Raw genomic sequence first — 25,734 nt, 5'->3', positions numbered from 1 at the left:
GGAGCACTATCAGGAAAACTTTCATATGAAAGAGGCCAAGGGAGTGGTTTTTCTTTTAAGACCAGGACCCTCAGATCTGAACTACTGAAGAAAAACCCTTTTATCTCAAGAAGTATTTTAAAAATACTTAACTTAAAAGCCTTTTCTGTTCTTGATGATCTGATTATTAAAGGCTTGATTCATTGTCTGGGGCCCCAGTAAGCGGTAACTAGCATGATGAATTGAGGCTTTGCTGCTGTGGCTCTTTGCTGTGACCACTTCTTTTGCTTTTTTTTTTTTTTTTTTTGAATTTCCAGCACTTAGCATAGCACCCAACACAAAGTGGGTACTTAATAAGTGTTTGTTGGCTTGACCTGTCAACTATTCCCCTCATGCCCATTATGCCTTTCTCTTAGCCCTCTGTTGCCCTCTATAATCCTATATCCCAGTGTGCCTGTTAATAATTAATTGTTTGCCCTCCTTACTCTGCCCAATTGGGTTTTTTTCTTTTTGTTCTGGGTTTAAATTCTTTTTTTTTTAAATAATAACTTTTTTTATTTTTCAAAATACATGCAAAGATAATTTTCAACCTTCTGTATTTAAATTCTTTTGACTTTTGGCTCTAGTATTTATAGAGAAATGATCCAGGTTAACTAGGTTAAGATTTAGAGAAAGAGGATTCCAAGGATCAAGAGATAAAAAATTTAGAGATGTAAGTACCCTTACGGGCAGGACATCTAGTCTAAATATTTCATTTTAGGTGAAGACTCTGAGTGTAAGTGACATTAAATGATTTGTCTATGGTCACAAGAATAGTAGTGCATAAAGTAGGATTTGAACCCAAGTTCTCTGCTTTGAAACCCAGCATGCTTCCACTATACCACAAGTGTGAATCCCTGAGACAAGAAGCCTACATTCAATAGAAATTAGGAAGTGAGGAAGAGGACAAGGTTTATGGGGAAAAGAAGATGAGTTCTGTTTTGGACATGATGATTTTGATATGCCTGTGGGATATCTTGTCAGGAGTTGCTAATAAGCAATTTTGCAAGATAGGTATTTGTGAGAGAGTCTAGAGTTAGGGTACCTAGATATAGGAGTTATCTACATAGAAGTTTTGATTGAACCCATGGAGTTAATAAGATTACTATCTTAGCATGTCAAGAAAGAAGTGAGGGGCTGAAAGAAGCCTTGAGCACATTCCCATGTCGGGTGTGGGATTCTGGGATGATGTAGCAAAGGAGACTAAGGAGTGGCTAGGGAGGTATGGAGAGAATGGGGGAGATCAGTGTCATAAAAAGCCATGGAAGAGAGAGCTTCTAGAAGGGATTAGTGGAAAACAATGTGAAATGTTGCAGAGGGGCCAAGTAGGATATGAACCAAGAAAAGACCACTGGACAGTACAATTGTGAAATCATTGGTTATCCAAGGTTACTTTGAAGAAAGAAGTTTCATTTAAGTGATAAGGTTGGAAGCCAGACCGCAAGAGAATTTAAGTAGGAGGTTAGAAAGCAGATACAACTGGCAATAAATAGCTCTTGGTGTCTGGGTGTGAAGGGGAGTAGAGATATAACATACCAGAATTTGGGTCGGTGGGATTACATGAAGAATTTTTTTTTAAAGAGTAGGAAAGATCTTATCGTGTAGATAAAGAGAGATTGAACATTTAGCAGGGAGTGGGGAGGACTGAAGGGACAAGGTGCCAGAGAAGGCAGACAAGGATGGAATCAGAGATACAAAGATGAGCAAGAAGGACCACCTCTAGTTTGATGAGATGAGGGCTAAGGTAAATAAAGGAATAGAGCTTGGACCAGAATAATCTGGGTACTTTGGGTAAGGGCAGAGTAGATAGAGTAAACTTAAAAATAAAGCTGTAATGGAGACAAGTGTGGGTCTGGAATTAGAGAACATAGGGCAACTGGGTGGTGCCATAATGATAGAATGCTGGGCATGGAGACAGGGAGACTCATCTTCCCAAGTTCAAATCTGGACTCAGTTCCTACCTGTATGACCCTGAGTGAATCACTTAACCCTATTTTGTTTCAGTTTCCCCATCTGTAAAATGAATCGGAGAAGGAAATGGCAAACCACTCCATTATCTTTGCCAAGAAAACCCCAAATAGGGTCATGATGGAAAATGACTAAACAACAACAAAGGAGACTCTCTGGAAGACTTCTGCCTGTGCTCAGGAAGAAAGGGCTGCATGTGTAGGTAATGCCCTGTCTCCTTCCTCTTCCAATACTGGAGGTCTCAAGGAGATAGAGGTCATCAAGGGGTCTTCCTAGAGGCAGAAAACCCATGATGTCCCCAAGCCAGGAGCAGCTGACAGACATGTGTGAAGCTTCTGACAAGTGAAGGGGACTCTGATGTTCTTTGGTGGGTGCCCTTCTCTTTGGACTATGCCCCTATTTTGATGAAACCCAAATTTTCTTTGTGTAATGCCCGAGACACTGTCAAAAGAACTAAAAAGGTGACACTTGTTGGGAGTTTTACATTGCTATTTAGAAAGTTTATCCATTCTGAAATATTTCACCTCAGTTGTGACTATGAAGTCTCCACTTACCATCATTCACACAGTTGCAAAATCCGCATTGGTACTTCCTTCCTCCTTCGATAAACTGCATAAATGGGCACATATAGGCCTTGCATCTGTTGCATCTGACTGGTCCAGATTCACCATGATTTACGAGATAAAGAGGCATCTGGGTAGGATATGACAGAATTTTTTCATGTTAGTTTATTTTTCAGTTAATGAGTATTTATTTTCTCTTTTCCCCACCTCTCCTCAAATCGAGAAGAAAAGAAAAAACAAAACCTTCAAAACAAATCTATAGTTAAGCAAAATAAATTCTACCTTAAGTTAGAACAGAATTAAGAGTGGTTGGGCCTATATTCAGGCTTATTTCAGAAGCCAGGATTCTTGGAATACAGAGAAATCTTAGCAGCCATTCAGTCCAATTGACATTTAAGTAAGAAGCCCTTCCTGAAAAGGATGAATCTGTCTAGTGAGAAACGAACCTATTACCTTCTAAGGCTGCACTCAATCTGACTATATGTAATTTAGATGCAACTGGTGGGTACAGTAGAGTGAGTGCTGGTCTTGGATCAGAAGACCTGTGTTACTTACTATGTAGTGATAGTCCCCTGCTTTGGCCTATCTCAGTTTCCTTATCTGTTAAATGGGGATAAAACTAGCCCCTTCCTCACAGGGTTATTGTGAGCATCAAAGGAAATATTTATAAAGTGTATAGCACAAAATAGGTGCTCAAGAAATCTTTGCTTCCCTTCCCTAGTCAAAACACATTTTGCTGTGCTTTGTTCTGGTAACCACAGTTCAGGAAGGACCTGGTTAAGGTAGAGAATGTTGTGAGGAAAAAAAACTAGGGCAGGAGGGGTTTTGAGACCATGTCATTGAAAAATCATTGGAAGAAAAAGGAAATGTTTGGTTGATAACTAATTCTCCAGGAGTCTTTAAAAACTAATTTTAATAATATTCCTTGAAAGAGAGATTACTAGTTACAACAACAACAACAACAATAGGTGATGGGATTTGGTCTCAATCTTTTTTCTTCTGACCATTCTAAAACACACACGTTGTCCAGACCTAAATCATCAGGTCATGGTTTAGTGGACATTACCTGATCCACAAATGTAGACATTATATTTCTTTGCTCAAGTACATTTTATTGCTTTTCTATTAACTCCTCAATGAAGGAGCTCTATGCTCTGACAAGGTTATATCTTTATCTTAAACAAGAGAACCCCTTCTTCTGCTAACCCCTACAGTGTCTGATGCGTTCCGGTGACTGAGACCCTTTTAGAACAAAAACTAATACACAGTACTAACGTACAGTGCCAACATGACCCCCGTGTCTCTGTAGGTGTGAAAGCATGCTCACATTCCTTTTTCCACCCCTCTTTTAAAACCCCAGAGAGCTTAGCAAGGTCTTTAGACAAGGGAGGTAACACTCCCCAAGCTCAGGAATGCGAAAAGCTTTTCAGCTGTTTAGATTTCTGTTTTCAGTCACTGGAACCTTGGCTTCTCAGTGGTCCTGCCTTGTCTCATCTTTCGGACCGGTGGAGAAGCTTTCCAGTCCTCTGCAGATGGCAGGAGTTTGCACGATCTTATAAACAGCCAGTCTCACACTTTCCTTTTGAAGGTGGTTTTATCATTTTTTAACCATACATTCCCAGCCTCCTGATTTTTCCCCGGGGGAGATTATGTATCTGTGCTCTTAGCAAGGACTTAGGATCGCATTCTCTAGTCAGTCCTCTTAAAAGTCCCCGGTTATTCTTTTTTATCCTTTGCTCTTTTGCCTTCAGTCCCACTGGGGGTTTGAGGCAGGCTTCTCTCCTAATTGGGAAAGTGACGGAATAGGGCTCCTGAGCCTAAGATCCCTAACCAGCTGTTCTTGACTGGCATGCTGGGATGAAATAATTCCAGAGCTCGCTTATAGCATCATGGACCAAGAGAAGCGAGGGGCCTCAGAAACCTGGTTCAGAGCCTTCATTTTTACAGAAAAGGAAATTAAGGCTGAGATAAATTGTCCACAGGTGAGGTGTGAGGGAGGAACCTACTTGTTGACACTTCATCTCTGCCTTTGTCCCTTTACCAGCCTCTCTGGCATTATCTTCAACTCTTCCAGAGCTGGGGGGATAAAACCGTTTTGGATACTTGACTATTTAACTGGTTATAATTCTTTTTTTTTTTTTTTTTTTTTTGCTGAGGCAATTGGAGTTAAGTGACTTGCCCAGGATTACACAGCCAGGAAGTGTTAAGTGTTACATTTGAACTTGAGTCCTGCTGACTTCAGGACTGATGCTCTATCCACTGCACCACCTACCTGCCCCTATTAAGTTCTTAATATGGGATAAGCAAGGTACTAAGTTTGGGAGTTATAAAAACAAAAGTGGGCCCTGCCCTCATGGAGCTTACATTCAAACGAGATAGACACAAAGTCCTGCATTTAAATTCTTAATAAGACAAAGAAATGAGTTTAAATTCTTCATAAGACACTATGTGACTGTGAGCAAACCACGTTTCTGCTTTCTGCCTCAGTTTTCCTCATCTGTAAAATAGAAATAACAGCACCTAACTCACAGGGTTGTTTGTCCCATGCCTCCTGTCCCACATGTCCTCCAAGGCCCTTTTCATAAAGTGGTGGGTATTACACAATCTGAGTTTGTGTCTTATTTTTCCTAAATGATTATAAACCCTCTTGTGGGGGGAAGTAAGGGAACGTGTGCATCTTCTTCCAGTGTCCAGCATCAAGCTCTACATAGAACAGGTCCTTAAATGTTTCTGGAAAGACTGGTGAGTTCCAAGCACGATTTGTATTAAATGAAGAAAGGCACTCAGAAAAGATTCTCGCCATTTACACCCAGAGAGAGGATGGTGGGAACTGAGTGTGGATTACAACCTAACATTCTCACTCTTTTTGTTGTTAGCTTGCATTTTATTTTCTTATTTTTTTTCAACTTTTACTTTTTTTATCTGATTTTTCTTGTGCAGCAAGAGAATTGTATAAATATGTTTATACAGACTGGATTTAATATCTATTTTAACATATTTTGAATTGCTTGCTATCTGGATGGGGTAGGGGAGGAGGAAAAAATCTGAAACACAAGGCTATGCGAGGGTCAATGTTGTCAGATTACCCATGCATATGTTTTGAAAATAAAAAAGCTTAAAGAGATTAAATGATAAAAAAAAAAAAAAAGAAAAGAAAAGAAAAGAAAAAGCTTAATTAAAAAAAAAAATTCTTTGCATTCAGATTCGCAGCGAGCTGAGCCAGGAAGATGACACTTACAGCAGGGTTCCTCTAGGGGGCACTGCGTCACCAGGGATAGCAATCCAGCTGGCCTGCTGGATGCTATTGTCTAAAGAAACTGACTTGGCTCTTGTTCTGTTGTATTCCCGTTTTACCAAGCTTTTATTCACCCTCATCCATTAGAACCAGCCCCACCCTTAAATCAGTCTATATCTTTGTCTATATCTATATATCATACATTTGAATGGAAGCAAAAGAAGAGAAAAAAAAAGTTTGAAATTTAAAGACTATTTTAAGACTATAGTGTAATAGAGCATTGAGGGAGTGGGGGGGACTGGGCTTGTGATTTGTGATACAGGAAACTCCCAAATGAGGAAAATCCTCTTAGTACAGACCCACACAGCCTTTTCCTAATGAGGTGCCATATACATGATATAGATCATCTGCGGCTTCCAAAAAACTCTCCCAAAATTCCCATTTAATTTCTTATTGCCAACATGTGGCATATTGAAACCATGAATGGAAAATATTAATGTAGATGGGATAACTGTGATCCTATTGTGCTGCCATAGTCGGAGGATTCTTGTTCTGGCTCTAATCATCTAACCTCAGTTTTGCTCATTTATTGCTAAAAAAGGGAGAGAGTAATTCGAATCCCAAGCAGGAATACAAGTCTAGCAAGGTTGCCTGGGGCACTTTAAAAAGAACTGGATTTGCGAAAGGCCCTGGCTTTGAATCTCTCTGCACTATTTCTTACCATCCACGAGATCATCCCTAACTCAATGCATCGTCATAATCGATATGATGATGTGATCCTCCAAAAGGCTACTGTGACTTAGAATATAGTTAGAGGGAGTAGACTCTGGAACATAGGAAGGAACAGGCACTCCGTCTCTGCCCCAGAGAAGCCATGAAGGGAGTAGTAGATTCAGTCTCGAGGATCTTATTTTTAGGATGGACATCAGCAAGCTGGAAAATGGTTAAATAAAATGGGAAGGAGCTCAATATGATGACACCTGAGGATTGACAGGGTGAAGAAACTTGTAATGCATTCAGCCTGATCTGGTTTAAATTTCTTCAAGGACTAAAAGGGGAAAGAGGGAATGGCTTGACTCTGGCAAGAGAATAGAATTAGAATTCACAAGGGAGATTTTAATGTTATATATGGAAGAACTACCGGAAATTCGAGTTATTCAAAGTTAGAAGGAGCTATCTGAAAAGATGGTGTTTTCTTCCCCATTGCATTTTTTTAACCAAAGTCCAGATGACCATCTGTTGGGCATCTTGGTCAAGCTGACCTGTAGGTCCTTTCAGCTCTGAGATCTAGTGTTCTCTCTAGGTCTTGGCTCCCTCAACTGTAAAATAACAGAATCATCCTAAACTCTGCCTCTAAACTATGTGAACCAATTCTGACAAGTTGAAAATATTAACTTGGAAGTTAGTTGGCAGAAACGTTGAAACTTTGGCTTTCAGAGTCTCAACATTCTTAGAAATGAGAGAGAAGAAAGATTTGCTTTTATTCTGATTCTAAAATGAGGCCAGAAGAGATATGTACTTTGCTACATAAAAAGTCCTCCAAATGCCACTAAAAAGCACTATGTGGTCCTGAACAATCTTCAGATACAACAATTCAAACAATTTTAAAGTAGAAAGGTGAAATTCAGCCTTGAGGGCTGTTCCAAAAACCTTGTGACCCATAGCAAGGTGACTATTTTTCTGTGGTATCTGAGCTTTGATCATTGCGATCACATAAAATATAACAAAGACATCTCAGGGACTGGGTTGGGATGAGATGCTTCTTTTTTTAACCTAATATTCCCATCCAGGAATCCATAAGCATCACCAGAATTTAGTGGAGAATAGAAATGAGTCCAAGATAAGAATGATTAGATAATAGATGAGAATGTTTCAAAGTAGACTGGGGAAATCACACAGGGAAAGGGAGGATCTTAGAGGTGGTATATTGAAATCACTGGCCAAATAGAAGGTCTCTAGGGGTGCCTCATTGCTATATTGCATTTCGATCAATGATTCAGATGGAGGGAAAGTAGATGTACTTATAAGATTTACAGATGACATGAACTTGAGTGGGATAGTATATTTTAAATAACAGAATAAAGATTCAAAAAAGGCTTTCTGACTCATACCTTCGACAATTTGTCAATCTGACTGGGAACTCGCCATCTAAATCCTCACCAAGGATTTGTGTTTAGAACTAAAGATTCCAGGAATCAACAAACAACAGGTGCTTTCTATATGCCAGGCAGAAGTATGGAGTAAGAGTTTACCAGGTATGGAGTACAGCCTGGATAAAGGTGTGGAAATAAGAGATGATAGGTCACAGAATCATAGTCAGAATGAATCTTAGTGTTCAGCAAATCCATTGCTCTTATTTCAAGGATACAGAAAAAGATTCAGATGATTAAGTCACTTGCTCAAGGTTATAGAGGGAGTTAATGTCAAATGTAAAATTTGAACACATTCCTCTGCCTTCAGAGCAAGTGTTCTTTCCACTGTACCATGAATAGCAAGAAAAACAATTTGGTAGGAAATATACTTGTGTGATGGGGAGTAATGGCCAGTCAGGGGCAGCTAGGTGGCACTACAGTAGTAGGAGACAAGTAGACCTAAGTTTAAATCCAACTTTAGACACTTAATAGCTATGTGACCCTGGACAAGTTACTTAATGACTATTTGCTTCAGTTCCTCATCTGTAAAATGGATTACTCCAGGATTTTCGTAAAGAAAACCCTATGGACAATGTTTAGGGATCATGTAGAGTTGGACATGTCTGACAGAACAGTGGCAAGTCATCATGGAGGAATAGGTGGGAGCCAGCTTGTGAAGGACTTTAAATTCCAAACAGAAAAATTTTAATTTTATCCATCAGGACATGTAGAGTCACTAAAGCTTCCAGAGGTGGAGAGTGACACAATCAGACCCATGTCTTGGGAAGGTCACTACAGCAACTGTGGCAAGAGGGACTCAAAGAAGCAAAATGATTCAACATTTTCAGAAGTGACTCCTATTAAGAGAGAATCAAAGGACTTAGACTGGGAGGAGATCATTCCTTTTACAGATGAGGAAATTTAGGCCCAGAAAGCAAAACCAAGATCAATCTTATTTAGTGACCAAACTAGACCTGGAACCCAGGCTTTCCAACTTCTAGTGGTGTCTCCTAATTTAAGTGTAAATATTGGTCACATTCAAATCATTCACAGAAAAAGAAAAAAAATCTTTTTTTTCCTAATGAAGCCATGATCTCTTCTAGTGTCTATGATGAGGTCTGTAAGTAATGGATAAACATTTAGATCTAGGAGGTTGGTCTAAGAGGTTAAAAAAATCCCAAACTGGCAAACAATGTTGGGGTCAACAGCATCATGTAATGCAGAAGCTATTTTTTTTTTTATAAAGCAGTAAATTTCACCATATTTGGGACTAGGACATAGCACATAAACACTGGTTTTGAAAGATTTTGGAAATGTGCATAGTGAGTATGTCCCAGGCTATAGATTATCCTTGACTTATAAACATTTGAATTGTAAATGTTTAACTATGTTTTGTGCATGGTTATTTTCTCCCTCTATCTTCTAGGATCCTACTCTAGATAGGAACTGTATTGAAATGAACTGATTGATAGAAGGAGCATCCAGCCCCGAACCCAAATTGCTCTTTGTGAAATATGAAGGCACTGGCATTTTTTCTATTTTTTAGCACCAGGCAAAGAAAATGTAAAACATGTCACTTCTTCACAGAGGAAAACTCATTGGGAGAGGACTTTATGACTAGTGTCAAGAAAGAATTTTTTTTTTAATCTGCAAATATTGTATGGATGACAAGGGTTGGTTTATAACCCTATGCATTTCCCCATGTTTCTGTGAAGAAAATGAGGTATTTTCTCTTTCTTGTTTTCATAACTAATTTCTTTTTTAAGCTTTAAGATTTATAAAGCACTGTCTTCATTATAAGGCTCTGAAGAGGTGGGAAATAAAAATATCATTATCTGCACTGTACAAATGAGCAAGCTGAGCGTCAAAGTGATGCATTGATTAGCCTAGGGTCACATCCCTTGTAAATTAAACTATTTTCCAAAATTCTAAAACCACAAAAATAAGTTTTTTTTTCCACTGATCTGGCTCCTTAAGGGTCAAACTGAGATCTCCTCTATCTCTGTGAACTCTAGTCTTCATCACTTCTCTTCAGAGAGAATCTGTGCAACTTAAAGCAATCAAACAAGCATTTATTAAGTCTTTACTGTATGATCAGGGTGCTGTGGTAGGGATTTGGAGCACAAAGAGAAAAAAATGAAAGCACCCCATTCTCTCCAGAAGATCTTGATGCAAAGAATCCCACCAGACAAGTCAGCCTCCAAACATGAGGAAAAAAGAATCATGTCAGTAGTGTTCTATGAGAAAGTGGGCCAAAATCTTTCAAACAAACCTCGCTGTGGTCTTTTGGTGCTTCCATGAGGGATTTCTGGGAGCTGAATGGCTGCTGACGGCTACTCAGTTTGGACAGAGCCCGGAGTAGAAGGGCCTCAATACTGAGTGCTAAAAGGGAATCCCAAACCCAATGTGGGCCACAAAGCTCCCTGATGTATCAAATGGGAAGCACAGCAGGTCAGATTCATGACACTTGCATCACTAATTGGTAATAATTTTTAAATAATAATTGACTGGTTGGATTTGATTTTCAATTTTTTGCTGACACAGTCTTCCAGATGATGGGAGTACTTCTAAAGGTCAGAAACATATTTTTATTCTTAGAGCAACTGTTAGAAAAGTCTGAAACTATTCAAGTGAGGGAGTATATGCAGCAACGTTGGGGATGAGAAACATCTCCTGGCATTGCATCATAAACCTAGAGACTTTTTTCTTTTTCAGTTCATGTGGGTTTCCATGGAGATTGTGTTTCAGTAACTAGAAGTCTTTAGTAAGAGGGTCTTATGTCACTGAAATCACAAGTGGAAAGTAACCTGATCACTATCTTGGACAGATGCAGAAAATGGCCCAGCCCCAAGACTTGGACCCAGCACTGAAGAGAGAGCAGAGTGAATCACACCTGGGAAACCATGCAGTGTTTTTAATGACCCCAAGTTTTGCGCTGAAATAACATCCTTTCCCTCCCTCCCCCAATACTAACATTTACTCAGTGAGATTGTATAACTGTTGACCATTGGAAAGAACTTCTATGTTGATAAAATCCTAAGTCCATACTTATATAATGGCTAGTGGTCCAGAGAAATTGAATGAAAATCATTGAGAGAAAACTTTTAGAGATGTTACTGGGGAAGTTTTCTTTGCAACCCAATAGATAGTAAACTTGGCTTTCTCAGAAAATGGCAGGACATCTTTTGACTCTAAATATGGACTAGAGGAAAGGTAAAACAAATAACAGAATAGGAGCTAAATCTTCCTTGATTATTTAGGATTAAGAATTGATTGACATCTCTAGTTCATGTATCTCACTATCTGGAAGACATCATCTACAAAAGCCCTCCTCAAAATGAATTCTTTGACAAAAAGTACTTTCTTAGAGCTTTGGAAGATCAGGGACCCCACTGCTGTGGTCATTCTTTCCATGGGAGCACACCACTCCCCCATTTTTTAATTCTCCCTTTTCCTTTGTGATTCCTATCTGGTTATTTTCACAGAGCCATAGAGACCATACTATCATCCTTTTTAATTACTTCCTGAGCAGTACACACCTATTTATTATTACTCCATTTTCATACAAAAACAAGACAGCATCTCTTCCAGTCATAAAAACCTTTGATGATATCTTTTATGACACTATTTTACATTTAAGTATTGGTTGGGCAACAGGAAGAACTATCACTACTGATAACTTCCTATCATATGGTCTTCTAGAATCCATTCTGAATGGGTAAAATCTCATCGCAGGATTGTAGCAAGGGGTGACATTCTATCCTCTTCTCCTACCCCTTCACTCTGGTTGTTTGACTGTTCACAGAGCTTAGATGAGTCGGCAGTCAAAAATTCTAAGTTAACCGACCTAATCATTTGTCCTTCAACTGTTTCCTAAGTTCCTCCAGACATTACCATCTGCTGTGTTTCTATCTCTTGGCATTCTCATCCAATGACTTATTTCTCCTATGTGGAAACTTGCCTTCTACCCTACAACTAAGTCCTTATGTGAGCCTATTTCCCCACATGAGTCCTTTTTATTTATTTATTTTTGTCAGGACTAAATGCTATAAATTCTTTTAATGAAGAATTCTACGTTGAACTCAATTCCAAAATTTCCCAGCACTTGGCCTTCATTTTGTGTTCTGGAACAAAAAAGAACAAATATATTCTCTCTTCCTCATGTTGTCCCTTAAGACTCGAAACCAGATATTTCTTCTTCCTAATTCTTTTTTTTGAATATCTTTAATGGTAGCAGATCTTCATCCCTAGAATTTGGATTTCTTTTTTTTTTTTTTTTGAGGGGGGGAGAAGGGACAAACAAACGAATTCAGAAGCAAGTCGTCAAATATAGGGAGTAGTCACACTGAGGAATAAAGGTTTTCATAAAATAGTATTATAATTATAAAATAATGATATTGGTATTTTTGTGTGACTTGAAACTTGGTCCTAAAGGCAATTTCAAAGAAGACATTCCAAAAATATTTGAGCAATGTTGACATTGTTGGAACAAGATACTCCATGTGGAAGGTCAATATTCATTTAGATACAGGCATTCTTCTACGTCTGTTAAAAAAATTAGTCACATAAGAAGATCCCCCTCCCCTCCTACCCCTTTGACAGGGTCATGGAGCACAGGTGTGGAACATTACATACAATGTCAGATATTTTGATGCGTTAATCAGTTTTGCTGCTTTTTTTTTTTTCTTTTTTAAAAATGCTTTGTTGTAAGAGATAGCTCTCTGGAGGAGATAGGACATGGGGAAATAAGATTTATAAATAAGTATATTATATATATATACACATATATGTGTATACATGTGTATATATATAAATAATCTACAAATAAATATATAGGTATGAATATAAATAAATCAACATATGAATATGTATATATACATTTTAAAAAATCAGTCAAATAATTTTATAGCCTTTATAATCTATGATATTTATAGGTACAAATAATTTCTGTCTCCAGTGTAGTATTAATTTGAATTTCAAAAGAGTAACAGTAATTTTTGATTTAAGGGTTTATGGCAAACCAGTGGCTATGACTTCCATTTATCTACATCAGACAGACAAGAGTTCTGAGATCTGTCAACCTGAATTTATAAGATTTTTAAAAAATAATAGTAATTTCTAACCAAAACTTACTTCACTGAAGGACAAAGAAGTGCTGTTTCTCTTCTTCTCTCCATTCAGAAATATAAAGATGAGTCACAAAAATAACTAGCGAACTACTCCATAATTTTGAATGAATCCTATTTTTTTGTGTGAAATTCAAGAAAAGAGCCAGCAATAAAAATCTGATCCACAGATGTTTCTAACAGACAAAGAATAATAAGAAAAACAGGAGACGCAAATATAAAGGAGGAGAACTCAAACTTAAAATTGTCACTGAAACTGACTTGGTGAAATGGGACCGTAATGCTGATGTTGTTCTGAGGATATACTTAAAAAAAAAAAAAAAAGAATAGACATCAAAGAAGCAGAGTTGGTAAAAAGTGGGTGGAGATGAGATGGAGGGCAGAGGAGCACTATAGATTAAGATGCTATACTCATGCCAGGAAATCCTAGAATCTAAGAGAGGAAAAAGCATAACAGAGAATGTGAAAAAGATGAAGAGATGAACATTCAGAAATGATGTCCTCAGGGTATGCCCCTGACCATCTGCAAAGGAATAGTACTCAGAGGAAAAGCTCAGGAAATACATCGTAAAGCAAGACTTTAACAGTGGAAGTCTTTGATTACTTGGGATATTAGTCAACAAGCACTTATTAGACACCTACCATGTCCCCAGCATTGTGCTGAGTGCTAGGATTAAAAAGAAAGGCAAAAGATACTCCCTGCTTAAGAAACTCACAGTCTAGTGTGGGGGAGGGAAACAAATGCAAACAATTATCAACAGAGATACTATAGATAGGATAAACCGGAATTAATCAATAGAGGTGAGGCACCATGGCATTAGGGGGATGCAAAAAGGCTCCTTGCTAAAATAGCTGAGGGTTGAGAAAAGCCATGGAAACCAGGAGACGGAGATAAGGAGAGAAAACATTCCAGGCAAGGGGGGTAGCTGCTAATGAAAATGCAAAGTAAAGAGATAGACTATATGATGTGCCCAATAGCAGGAAAAGTTAGTGTCTCTGGACCACAGAGTATACGCAGGAGAATAAATTATAAGAATTATTCCTGCTGGAGTTCTCCCAATAGTAGAACATCTATTCAATTCTTGGCTTGTCTTCTTAATTTCATCCTCCCAAATGTAAAGAAATGAATGAAGGGAAATGACCGAGTCAGATTATGATCCACAAGATAGATGTGGGCTGGGAATAGCACTGCATTGGGGTATGATGCCCCTAATGGGAAAACCTTCCCAAAAGATCCCTGTGGTTGTCATCCTAATTCTAGATGCATCTCTTTCATGTTCCACTACTGATCATGATGAACTTCATGGTACAAGAATGGTGATGTCCTTTCTACATACATTTGTCCATATTTATCAAGGTTTTAATTCATAGGTTACTAGTGCTGTAAGAAATTTGGAGATCACATGATTGTAAAATGATTGTTTTTGAGTGCAGGGCATTTGAGAGGCTATCTCAAGTGGTGGTATCAAACTCATGTAGGAAAAGATCCATGTATGTGCATAATGACTTAGAAAACCACATATTAATGTTACTTCTGTTCAATTATATATATATATATATATATACACATATATTTTTTAATTGTCAATTACATTACAATGTGGTTTGGGCAGCATTCTGGAATTTTGTGGCCATAAGAGAAGGTAGCTTCCTCTAATCAGACTCCTTTAGTCTGGTCCATCTCCCTCAGTTTATAGGGGAAGGAACAGAAATTCAGAGATGTTGCTTGCCTTGCCTCATGTCACAGAGAATGAATGGCACATGCAGAGTTTAGATCCAGGTTCCCTAACTTGCAAGATAGAGTTATTTCTGGCACTTTCCTGCCTTAGCTAGTCCCTTTTCCAAAGCTCACCATTGTCTGAAAAGACAAAGAAGAGACAAAGCACAGACAAAGCTCTGCCTTATGTCTGCTGTGAGAGCCCCATGGCTCCAAATCCCTGGATTCCTCCAATGGGCTGCTCCAAAGGTCATTTCAACCTGGGGAGTATGTGAGCATCACTTCTCTAAAAGGGCATTTTTCCTTTCCAGACTTTCTGAGAGCCCATGTTTTTCAAAAGTTTTCTGACAGGGTTTTTAAGACTCCAATTAGCCCAGATTCTACTCCAAAATGGAACTCAGTATCTTTTTTTCCACCACCTTCCCTTTTTCTCAACTTCCCTATTATAATTTAGCATAGGTCCATCCTCCCAGTCATGCAGACTTGAGACCTTTTCATCCTCAATTCTTCATGCACTCTACATATCTGATCTGTTGCTAAGACTTATCATTTTTATCTTAAGAATGTCTCTTAAATATGTCTCCTTCTCTCTTTTGACACTGCCATCCTCCAAACCAGGCTCTCATTACTTCATGGCTGGACTACTGAAACAGTGGCTAGTGGATATTTCTGCCCCCAAGTTTCTCCCCATTTCAGGGCATCCTCTATTTTATTGTCAAAACGATCAACTAAATTTATCACAGGTCAGATCATTTCACTACCCTACAGGATTCCCTATTACCTCTAGTGTTTTTAAATTATATTTCATATATATTTAATTTATATTCATTAATTAATATATCCTTCTTATCTCATCCTTTTACTATTTTTAATCTTAATGTAAACAATGATTACAACAGTTATGTGTAATTTATAAATATATTAATGTATATATTATGGAGATACATGCTGAAACTTTTTTTACTACTAGGAAACTGAAGTTTCCTCAAAAGTGAAGTGACTTGTTTAAGATCACATAATTAATGGATGTCAGATTTTGAACCCAGCTCCTTGGATTCCAGAATCACTGTTGTTTCTACTCTACAGCTCTCTGAACAAAAGAATAAGGACATTTTTGTAGACTCTGGACTCTAACCATGCATTTATAATGGGAGATATAAGGGGAGAAATTTAAAAAAAAAAAAAAAAACAGGAATGATCCACATAGTAGCCATTGCTCTTGTCATGCCCAATTTTGATCCTGGCTGCTCATTGGATCTCTAGGAATTCAATTTCTCATGCAGAGTGACCATGGCATCTTATCTTAAGCAGCCTAAAGTTATGTCCTCAGAACATTGAAAACCTTTGTGAAGCTAAAAAAAAATTAAATTGTTACTTATAATGTGTTTCCCAAATGGATCTTGGAATTAGAAAATGAGCATGTGTAATCTTGTAGGATCAGAATAGAACTATGCCATAAATTTAGCTGCAGATATATATATGACCAAAAGAAAAACTGAATAATCCCTTCCCTGACAGATGGAGATTTCCCTGTGTGTCTGTCACTTGGATCTAAAAAGAGTCTTGTCTTTGTCACCACTGCTACATGTGAGCATAGCAATGACAATGAAGGAACCTTCAGAATAGGATACAGACCAAGAGGGTTAGCCCTCAGGGACATGGCATAGCTTCTAAGGGATCCTGGCGCATCAGTATCTCAGGAGGAGACAAAGGCAATGGGCAAAGTGGGGAGGAGGGGAAAGGAGGGAGAAGGAGAAATAGGAGAAAGAGCAGAAACAGTTCTAGTAATATTTGGGGTGGGAAGAAAACACTTTTATGTTTATGATATTTTCTCTCAAGTTTTGTTTTTAATATTTTTATTAAAAGTACAATCATCAAAATTAGGCTTAGCAAAAGGATAATTTTTATCTGTAGCTGTAGCTCAGATAGTTGTGGAGAGAAGGCTAGATTCGAATTCAAAGACCTGAGTTCAAATCCTATTCTCTGACATTTACAAGGCATTTGGACTCAAGTAAATCACTTAATTGCAACTCATTTGCAGTTTCAATGAGAGTTGAGGCAAATAGCGCTCTGATTTCCCTCAGTTTATTTTGTCACAACATTGTAAATAATTTAACATTCTTTGTTATTGTGTCTGTCTTATTACGTGTTACCTTGTTAAAAATTTGTATAGATCATAACTTATTTATATCCAGAAGATTGTTGTTCTATTATTTTAGTTGTGTCTGACTCTTCATGACCCCATTTGAGGCATTCTTGGCAAAGATTTTGGAATGATTTGCCATTTCTTTCTCCAACTCATTTGACAGATTAGGAAACTGTAGCAAATAGGATTAATGACTAGCCTGGGGTTACAAGATAGTAAGTGTTTGAGATGAGATTTGAATTCAGGAAGATGAGGCTCAGATTAATGATGAAGAGATTGCAATTTTTATAGCTAATGATGAAATAGATAAATGCCACTAGTTTTTGCCTAAACTCAGTCAGAGAATGAATAAGGGTAACAGTTTCGCATAGTAGGCTGCTTACTAGACCACCACATGTTGGTTAAAAAGTAAGTGTGGTTAATCTTTAAACCCTGCCAAACAATAATAAAAGTGTAAATGAAAACAAAGCTATTTTAAAATTTTTGTTATGTAATTTTCTCACGTTAACATCCCCCCCCCCCCGAAAAAGGACCTAAATAACTGGGTCACCTCTGTCTCTAATTCGTCTCTTTTTATTGTTGTTGTGAGGTAATCAGGGTTAAGTGACTTGTCCAGAGTCATACAGCAAGTAAGTGTCAAATGTCTGAGAAGACATTTGAGTTCGGGTCCTCCTGATTCCTGGGCCAGTGCTCTATCCATTGAACCATTTAGTTGTTCCTCTCTAATTTCTATACCCGGGAAAGGGAATACTGAAATTAGTCTGTCATATATCCACCTAGGAATCTGGAATAAGTGCCAGTGAAGATAGGTCATAAACTTGAATCCATCTTCGGACCAGCAGCTTTGACATTGTTTTTTGACTATTGGCTCTTTCCCTCTCTCTGGCCAGCTGTCCAACAGACTCGAGCTATCTGTCAATCATCAAAAGGATCGTTTGTGATTGGAAAACAGTGAACATAATTGCGTCACTGGGTCCCTACCCTTCATTTTAGAAAGGAAGAAACTGAGAAAGTCCAGAGACTTCAATGCCTCTTTGCAGGAGACTTTGTCTGTCATCTCCACCTTCTCATCTTGTGTAACTAACTTATTTATCTTTTCCCTTATATCCTTATATGGGGTCCAGTCAATATGTTGGGAGACTTCTTGTGTTTGTTTTTAACACTGTGACAATATCAGAATAGGACTCAGGCTATCCATCTGAGATTCCTTGCTTCATTTGATCAAATAAAAATGTATTTACTGCTTCTTGTTGTTGTTCATCCTTCTTTCTGAAGAGGAGCAATGATATAACGGGTAATGTCTTGATTTTTACATGAACTGAATTTAAGTGAGGCAAAATTGCACAAAATTGGTGGCCTCATTCTCTCTTCCAGAATCACTGAACTCTGGCATCAAGACAAAAGTCAGGATGACTGGCAAAGGCCTGGGACGCAGTGGATGATTTTGGGGTCTTTGATGTCTGACCGAGATCTAACAGTTTCACAGTGTCTGCTTCAGTTGCTTTTAGGGTTGTTGAATAAATTGTTCTCATCCACCCTTGCAGCTGGAGGAAGTCTTCATGTGTTTGGGATAAACACCCCCTTAACTTATCAACAGATTCAAGGCCTTTTGGTTACCCTCAATCTGGTTTAGCCCATTTGCCAAGAGGGTTTTATTGAAGTGTGGCTGCTGTACCTGCTATAGTTTGGAGCACAGGTAAGAGGTGGATGACAGGTAGATGCCAAAAGTGGATGAGCAACCCTGAAATGGGCTCAGCAGCTCTCATGCCAGAAGTGCTAGTCCTCCCTGAACACCCTCATGGGTAGAATGAAAGGATGGGATAGTTGATAGAGTTCTTGCTTGGGTTCAGATCCTGCCACTGACACACATTCCAGGCAACTCTTTGTGACTAAGTCATAGAAAGGCACCAATTTGCCTTGGCAAAGGGCATTTCCTTACCAGGAGCTCTCAAAACCATGGGTCCAATCTCTGTTTCTATCCAAATTCTGAGGCTTCATGTTCTCACTACACAGTTATACCAAATAAGGATTTCTCTTCATTTGGTGAGAACAGAAACTAAAAATCACTCCAAGCAGACTTAGATGGGATCCTAAGAGATTCTCCAGAATACTGGAGATTTTTTGGTCTCAGGACCCCTTTACGTTCTCAAAAATTATTGAGGTCCTCATTCTCTCTTAAGAGCTTTTGTTTTTATAGGTCATCTATCAATATTTACCTGATCAGAAATTTAAAATTTTTTGAATTATGATAAAAATGGCTTTGATCTTACAGACTCGCTGAAAGATTCTCAGGCATTCATAGAATCCCAGAAGTCCAAAGACTACACTATGAGAACTGATAAGTGAGTATAATCCCTTCTTCCAAAAAGACAGGGTGACTAATCTAAGGTCACAAACTAGTGGTTAAGCCATATTTGAGCCCGTCTTCTGGAATACCACATTACTTCTCAATTAGGTAAAATCCTAGTTAGAAAATTCTGTTAGCCCTTACTTTTCTAGGATTCCATGTAATTTCTGCACTACCTCTTCAGCTATTGCATCAAAGCAGAAATATTAGTTTCCTAAAATGAAAATCATAGAGATTTGGTTTCTAATTATTTGAAATGGAGTCGCAGGGCCATTTTTAAACCTCCAGAAACAGCTTGAAAATTAAACACCAGGAAAACAAAGTGACAAAAAAGGATAACATCCCTAGCTCCTGGGCCAGTCATTCTAAGCCAGGCTGGCCAGACACAGGTGGCAAGGCACTGAGCTCCATTTGTTTGCCAGAGCTGTTGCTAACACAAGGCTGAGTTAGAAGGTGGTGCTGTCCATCAACTACTGATGTTATAGAAACTGCCCTAAACAAACCTCCTCAGCAGAGACCAAATCTGGAGGTCCTAGCAGGATGGTGAGACAAGGGCGCCTGGCCCGCAACGTTACAGAGCAATGGAATGCCCATAAATTAAAAAGGGAGGTATTCGAGGAAGAAAAAAAAAAGAGTGGTGGTGGTCAGCTGTTCTTTTCGTGCTAAAGGGAAAAAATGTGTAGAACTTGATATGAAGATTGTCCCTATGAAGGATGACAGACAACCTGTCACCTTCCTCTTGCCATTTTCTTTTAAAAATTTAGATAGTTTTCATGAGGAAAAGTTTCATTCTTACCAGCTGACAGCTATTTTGAGTTAAATAATTGAATAAAAATAATAATAGCTTATATTTTTATAGCTCTTTAAGATTTGTAAAGAGCTTTAGATCAGGCATACTTTGGAGATATTGTGGGTTCTGTTCCAGACCACCACAAAAAAGCAAATATCACAATAAAATGAGTTGTGAATTTTTTGGTTTCTCAATGCATATGAAAATTATGCTTACACAGGATTATAGCCTATGTAGTGTGCAAAAGTGCTATGTCTAAAAAATGTACATGTCTTAATTTAAAATATCTTGTTAAAAATGCTAAAATAACCATTTAAACTTTCAGCGAGTCATAGTCTTTTGTCTCAATGGCTACTGACTGATCAGGGTGGTGGTTGCTGAAGATCAGGTGTGGCAATTTCTTAAGATAAGACAGCAATGAAGTTAGTCAAATTAGCTGATTCTTCCTTTCACCTGAACACTTAGAGGCTATTGTGGGGTTTTAATTAGCCTAATTTCAACATGGTTGTGTTTCAGGAAAAAGGAAAATGCAAGAAGAGGGAGAGAGACTGGAATGGCCAGCTGGTGGAGTAGTCGTAACACACAACATTTATCAATTAAGTTCAGTCTTATATGCGTGAGGTTTGTGGAGCCACCAAAAAAAATTGCAAAAGTAACATGAAAAATCACTAATCACAGATCACCAAAACAGATAGACTAATAATGAATAAGTAGAAATATTGCTAGAATTATCAAAATGTGATGCAGAGGAACTATGTGAGCACATGTTCTTGGAAAAAAGGCATGGAGAGATTTGCTGGATTCAAGAGTGGTTACAAACCTTCAGTTTGTCAAAAACACAACATCTGTGAAGTACAATAAAGTGAAGCACAATAAAACAAAATATAGCTGTGGACTATCACTGTTGACCCTCTTAGCAGTCTTCAGAGGAAGGTACTATCATGATCCCATTTTTTTGAGGAGGAAACTGACGCTATGAGAGATGAAGGAGCCTTATATGACTAGTAAGAGTCTGAGGCAGGATTCAAGCTAAAGTCTTGACAACAAGTCTAGTACTCTATCCACTACAACAAACTGGCTCTTAGGAATATGTGATTCTGCTGGTATTGGAACTCTTTCCATTGGCTCAGAACACATTTATATTAAGCAAACACATTGTCCCAATATAATAAAAAGCAATAATCCTACCAAAATTAATCTACTTATTCAAAGCTATCTCAATAAAAAAACTGATTTTATTGAGCCAGAAAAAATGATAGCAAAATTCACTGGAAGAAAAGGTCAAGAATATCAAAGGAAAAAAAAATGTAAGGAAGGAGAGTTAGCAGTGCCAGATTTTAAATTTTATTTATAAGGCAGAAATCATGAAAACTATTTAGTACAGGCCAACAAATAAAAAAGGTGAATCAGTGAAATGGAACATTCCTGACACCTGTTCACCAGAGACATTTTTATGTGACTCTAGGTATATAAGTATACAAAATAGGTATATAAATCAAACATTTACTGATTATAAATCATAATTTCATGACCCCCCCATTCAATTACAAGACCCCTTGTGGGATCACAAACTGCAATTTAAGAAAGTGGAGAATAGAGGAGACATACAATACACAACAGTAAATGATTATAGTAACTTTGTGTTTGACAAATATAAAGATTTAAGCTTTGGGGATAGGAATTCACAATTTGATAAAAGAAAATTATTGGGAAACTAGAAAGCAGTATGGAAGAAATGAGTGTATAGACCAATATCTTGCATCATCTACCATGATAAGGTCAAAATGGATTTATAGCCAAATATAAGTGGAGATATCATAAGGAAATTAGAAGTACAGAGCACATTACTTCTCAGATTTATGGATGGGAGAAAAATTTATGAATAAATAAGAGATAGCCTTGAGAGGTATAAATTGGACAATTGTGATTCCATTAAATTAAAAAGGATTCGTACAAATAAAATCAATGTAGCCAAGATCAGAAAATTGGGGGGGAAAGTTTAATAGATAATTTTTAGATGAACTTCTCATATTCTAACTATATAGAGAACATTGTCAAATTTATAATATGAGTCATCCCCAATTAAGTATATATAGATATGTGAAAAAAATGTTTTAAATTACTATAGAGAAATGTAAATTAAAACAATTTTTTGGATATCATCTCATACCTATCAGATTGGCTAAAATGAGAGAAGGTAAAAATGACAAATGTTGGAAAGAATATTGATAAATTGGGACACTAATACTCTGTTGGTGGAACTATGAATTGATCCAACCATTTTGGAGAACAATAAATAATTACGCCTAAAGATTCATAAAATTTTGTATATCCCAAAACACCACTATAGGTTTGTTTCCTGAGGTGATTAGGAAAAAAGGAAAAGAAGCTATATGTTTAAAAATATTTATAACAGCTCTTTTTGTGGTGGCAAAGAACTGGAAATTAAAGAAATGTGATCAATTGGGAAATGGCTGAACAAGTTGTGGTATTTAATTGTAATCAAATACTACAGTGTTGTAAGAAATAATGAGCTTGTTGATTTAAAAAATATGGAAAGATTTGCATGAATGAATGAAGAGTGAAATAAACAGAACTGGGAGAACATTGTATCTGGTAACAGCAATATCTTTCAGACTATCTGTGAATCATTAAGTTATTCTGAGCATTACAAATACTCAAATCAGCTACAAAGAACCTATCAAAGAAAATTCTACCCACCTCCAGAGAAAGAACTGATAAGCAGAAATATGTGTAGTGTAATTTTACACACACACACACACACACACACACACACACACACACACACACACTCCGTTATGGATGGTTTGCCTATAGGGTAGCAACCATCTGGCTATTTGGAAACACCTAGAACATTGATGATACTTCTCAATTATTCAATCTTCAATAGGCATTACGTAGGAATAGTCTTTAGTCCTGAAGGGCATTACTTATTTTTGTTTTTGTTATTTTATGGTGCTTACTTTTTATAGGCAGCTTTTCTTTTATTTTAAATATCTATATATTTTTTGTTAAAATGATTGTTTTACATATTCCTTAAGTATATCTGCAATAAAAACATAGATTAGTAATTCTTAGAAACTACCTGTTTCTAAAGATTTGTAAAAGGAAGAACACAACCAAAAAAAGGGAGAAAGCAAGTTTAAATTGCACACAATAACTAGCATACCAAATACATTTAATAAAGTAGGAATTTCATTGCAATATCAACAATTCAGAGCAAAAACACTAACATTACATATAATATACATGTAGTGAGATTATTTTTAAGCTGAATCTGAAATCTTACATTATATAAAGTTTAGCAACAAACAACCATGTAGACATGCTGCGTCATCCATCAGTTAAAAAAAAAATCAAAAAGGAAGCAGGCTCAGGCCATTCCTGTCTCTGAGAAGCAATTTCATTTCATGCCTTGTCCCCAAACCAACCATCCTACCAATGGGTTCTGCAGAACAGTGATGAAATGAGATATATCAATTACTCTTGAGTGGCTGGTGGGGGACAGCCCTCACTTGTCTCACTAGAGATGAGAAGATGGACAAATATCCAGAATCACCCTTACTAGCCTGAGATATGCTTCTTTGTTCATTAATTCCCAGCTCAGGACTGACAGTCACTGTTACCCTGTGAATTAACCTGAAGAGCCTGGAGTCGCCCCTGCCTCTATCTAATCCCACAGACAGAAGACATCGGTTCGAGCAAGCCTCACTTTGCTTCCTCTTGCCTTGTAGTAAGAAATGGGAGAATACATCTTATGAGGAAGGGCATAATGCTTGGTAAGATTTCTTTAAGCCGATTCGATTTTAGATCATTCTGACCAAGCCCTACTATTCACTAAGCTCAGTGGGATTCCCTCCTTTGGTCTAAACTACAAAGATAGTCTCAAACCATTTCTCAAGGTAATGCCCTACTCAACAAGCACATGCAATGTAATCTTGGTCAGTCGAAAACACCAATTTTCAACCTCAGACTGAGAACTGCTAAAAATGCTTAAAGCTACAAGTCTAGAAATGTAATGAATATAACAGCACACAATGTTGATCATTTCTTCTTCAGTGGAGTCAGACTTATGTTTTAAATGAAATCTACTTGGCTTTGGAAAAGTAGATTTTTCTGTATCTCAGTTTCCATGAAAAAAAAAAAAAAGAACCAAACACAAAACACACACACACACACACACACACACACACACACACAGACACACACAGCCTGTTCTCTGGAGAATAAAATGATAGAACAGGAATTTCATTCAAAACGTGTATAGTGGGTAAGAAAATCAGCATGTATTTGGCAATTAACAGACGTGAAGTTTAGACATGCTGACCAAAACCATCCAAAAACTCTTTTCAATTCCAAGGACTACTTAGTTTTCATGACATAATGCCAAAAATACACCTTAATGAAATGCCTCCAAATATACACAACACAGACTGGCTCCTCTCAGGCTGTACAAATAACCACCTGTCCCATCTCAGAAGCCCTGACTTCTCGCATGAAGAGACTCCAAATACCTCAACAACTCTCAGTATTTGCCCCAGATCAAGGCCCAGTGAAATCTCTATCTAGGCAGCTTTTTAAGATCAGGGACAGCAGAGTCCAAAATGATCCCTATTAAGTCACAGGATCATTAGCACAGCCATTTTGCATAATAGGTACTTTATAAGATAATTTTTCACCCATTCATGCATTCATTCATTCATAAGATTTTAGAGCTGGAAGGTGATTCTTATAATCACCCATTCCAATTGCTCCTTTTGATAGATGAGAGAAATTAAGTCTTAAGAAGCTGTGACTTACCCAACATCAAATAGGAAATAAATGGCAAAGTTGGAATATGAACCGAGATTTCCTAATGTTTAATTAAGCACTTTTCTTCTCTAACACACCTATAATTCCAACGCTTTCATTTTCTGCATTAAAAAAACAAACAAACTACTTAACCAAGGTGGGTCACAGAGTTGACCCATGGACACACATTCCTTGATTTCCTTGGGTATAACTGTCTTAGTGCCATTGTCAGGCCCCTTCTCACAGTCTTTCTTGTCACCCTCTTGGCTGAAGCAGGGTCCATAGACCTTCCAGCAATAATACGGCATTCTACAGATCATTCTTTCTCTAAATAGGCAATTCCCAACTTACAGGAAAAATCATCTTCCTGACAGAAATTTTCTTCAAAGAAGAGTAGGCCTAAGAATAGAGAAGGCCTTTTGATAGAGAATGCCTGAAAAGGGAGACTGAGAATCACAAACCTAATTTATCTTTTTGCTAGTCTGAGTCCCATCTCACACTCTATTTTGTTCATATCTTTCTGATGCCCACTTATTTAAATTAGGAAAATTTAAAAATTATCTTTCCTTCAGTTTCTTACTCTATAAAGCAAAAAGTTACTATCTAAGGTTCTTTCCTGTTTTAAAAATCCATGTTTCTAATATGTATATAGTACATAAATTCACTTCATGACCCTCTTATTTCAATGACCTGGAAGTGAATCTGGAACACATCTCAACAGATGGTTTATTTAGAAAGTATCTTAGAATTCTAAGTCATTTAATCTAATCCATTCATTTTACAGATGGAAAATTGAAGCCTATAGAGATTATGATGATAAACGTACTCATATCTTCATTAGTACCTCCCCTTTGGACCCAAGAAGAAGTCAATTGGGGAT

The 25,734-nt window shown here is 37.5% G+C and overlaps 1 protein-coding gene across 3 annotated transcripts in view; it reads right to left on the bottom strand.

Moving 5' to 3' along the window:
* The window catches only part of SEC24D (SEC24 homolog D, COPII coat complex component), a 117,675-nt gene that overhangs the window by 49,292 nt on the left and 42,649 nt on the right, over positions 1 to 25,734 (bottom strand). For all 3 annotated transcript variants that reach the window (XM_051965828.1, XM_051965827.1, XM_051965829.1), the window contains exon 9: positions 2,541 to 2,679. In XM_051965828.1, coding sequence (XP_051821788.1) covers positions 2,541 to 2,679 — 139 coding nt within the window. The remainder of the gene's footprint in view (positions 1 to 2,540; positions 2,680 to 25,734) is intronic.

The sequence above is a fragment of the Antechinus flavipes genome, chromosome 6 (assembly GCF_016432865.1).
Source record: "Antechinus flavipes isolate AdamAnt ecotype Samford, QLD, Australia chromosome 6, AdamAnt_v2, whole genome shotgun sequence".
NCBI classification, from domain to species: domain Eukaryota; kingdom Metazoa; phylum Chordata; class Mammalia; order Dasyuromorphia; family Dasyuridae; genus Antechinus; species Antechinus flavipes.
This window is presented reverse-complemented; position numbering and strand designations above follow the sequence as displayed.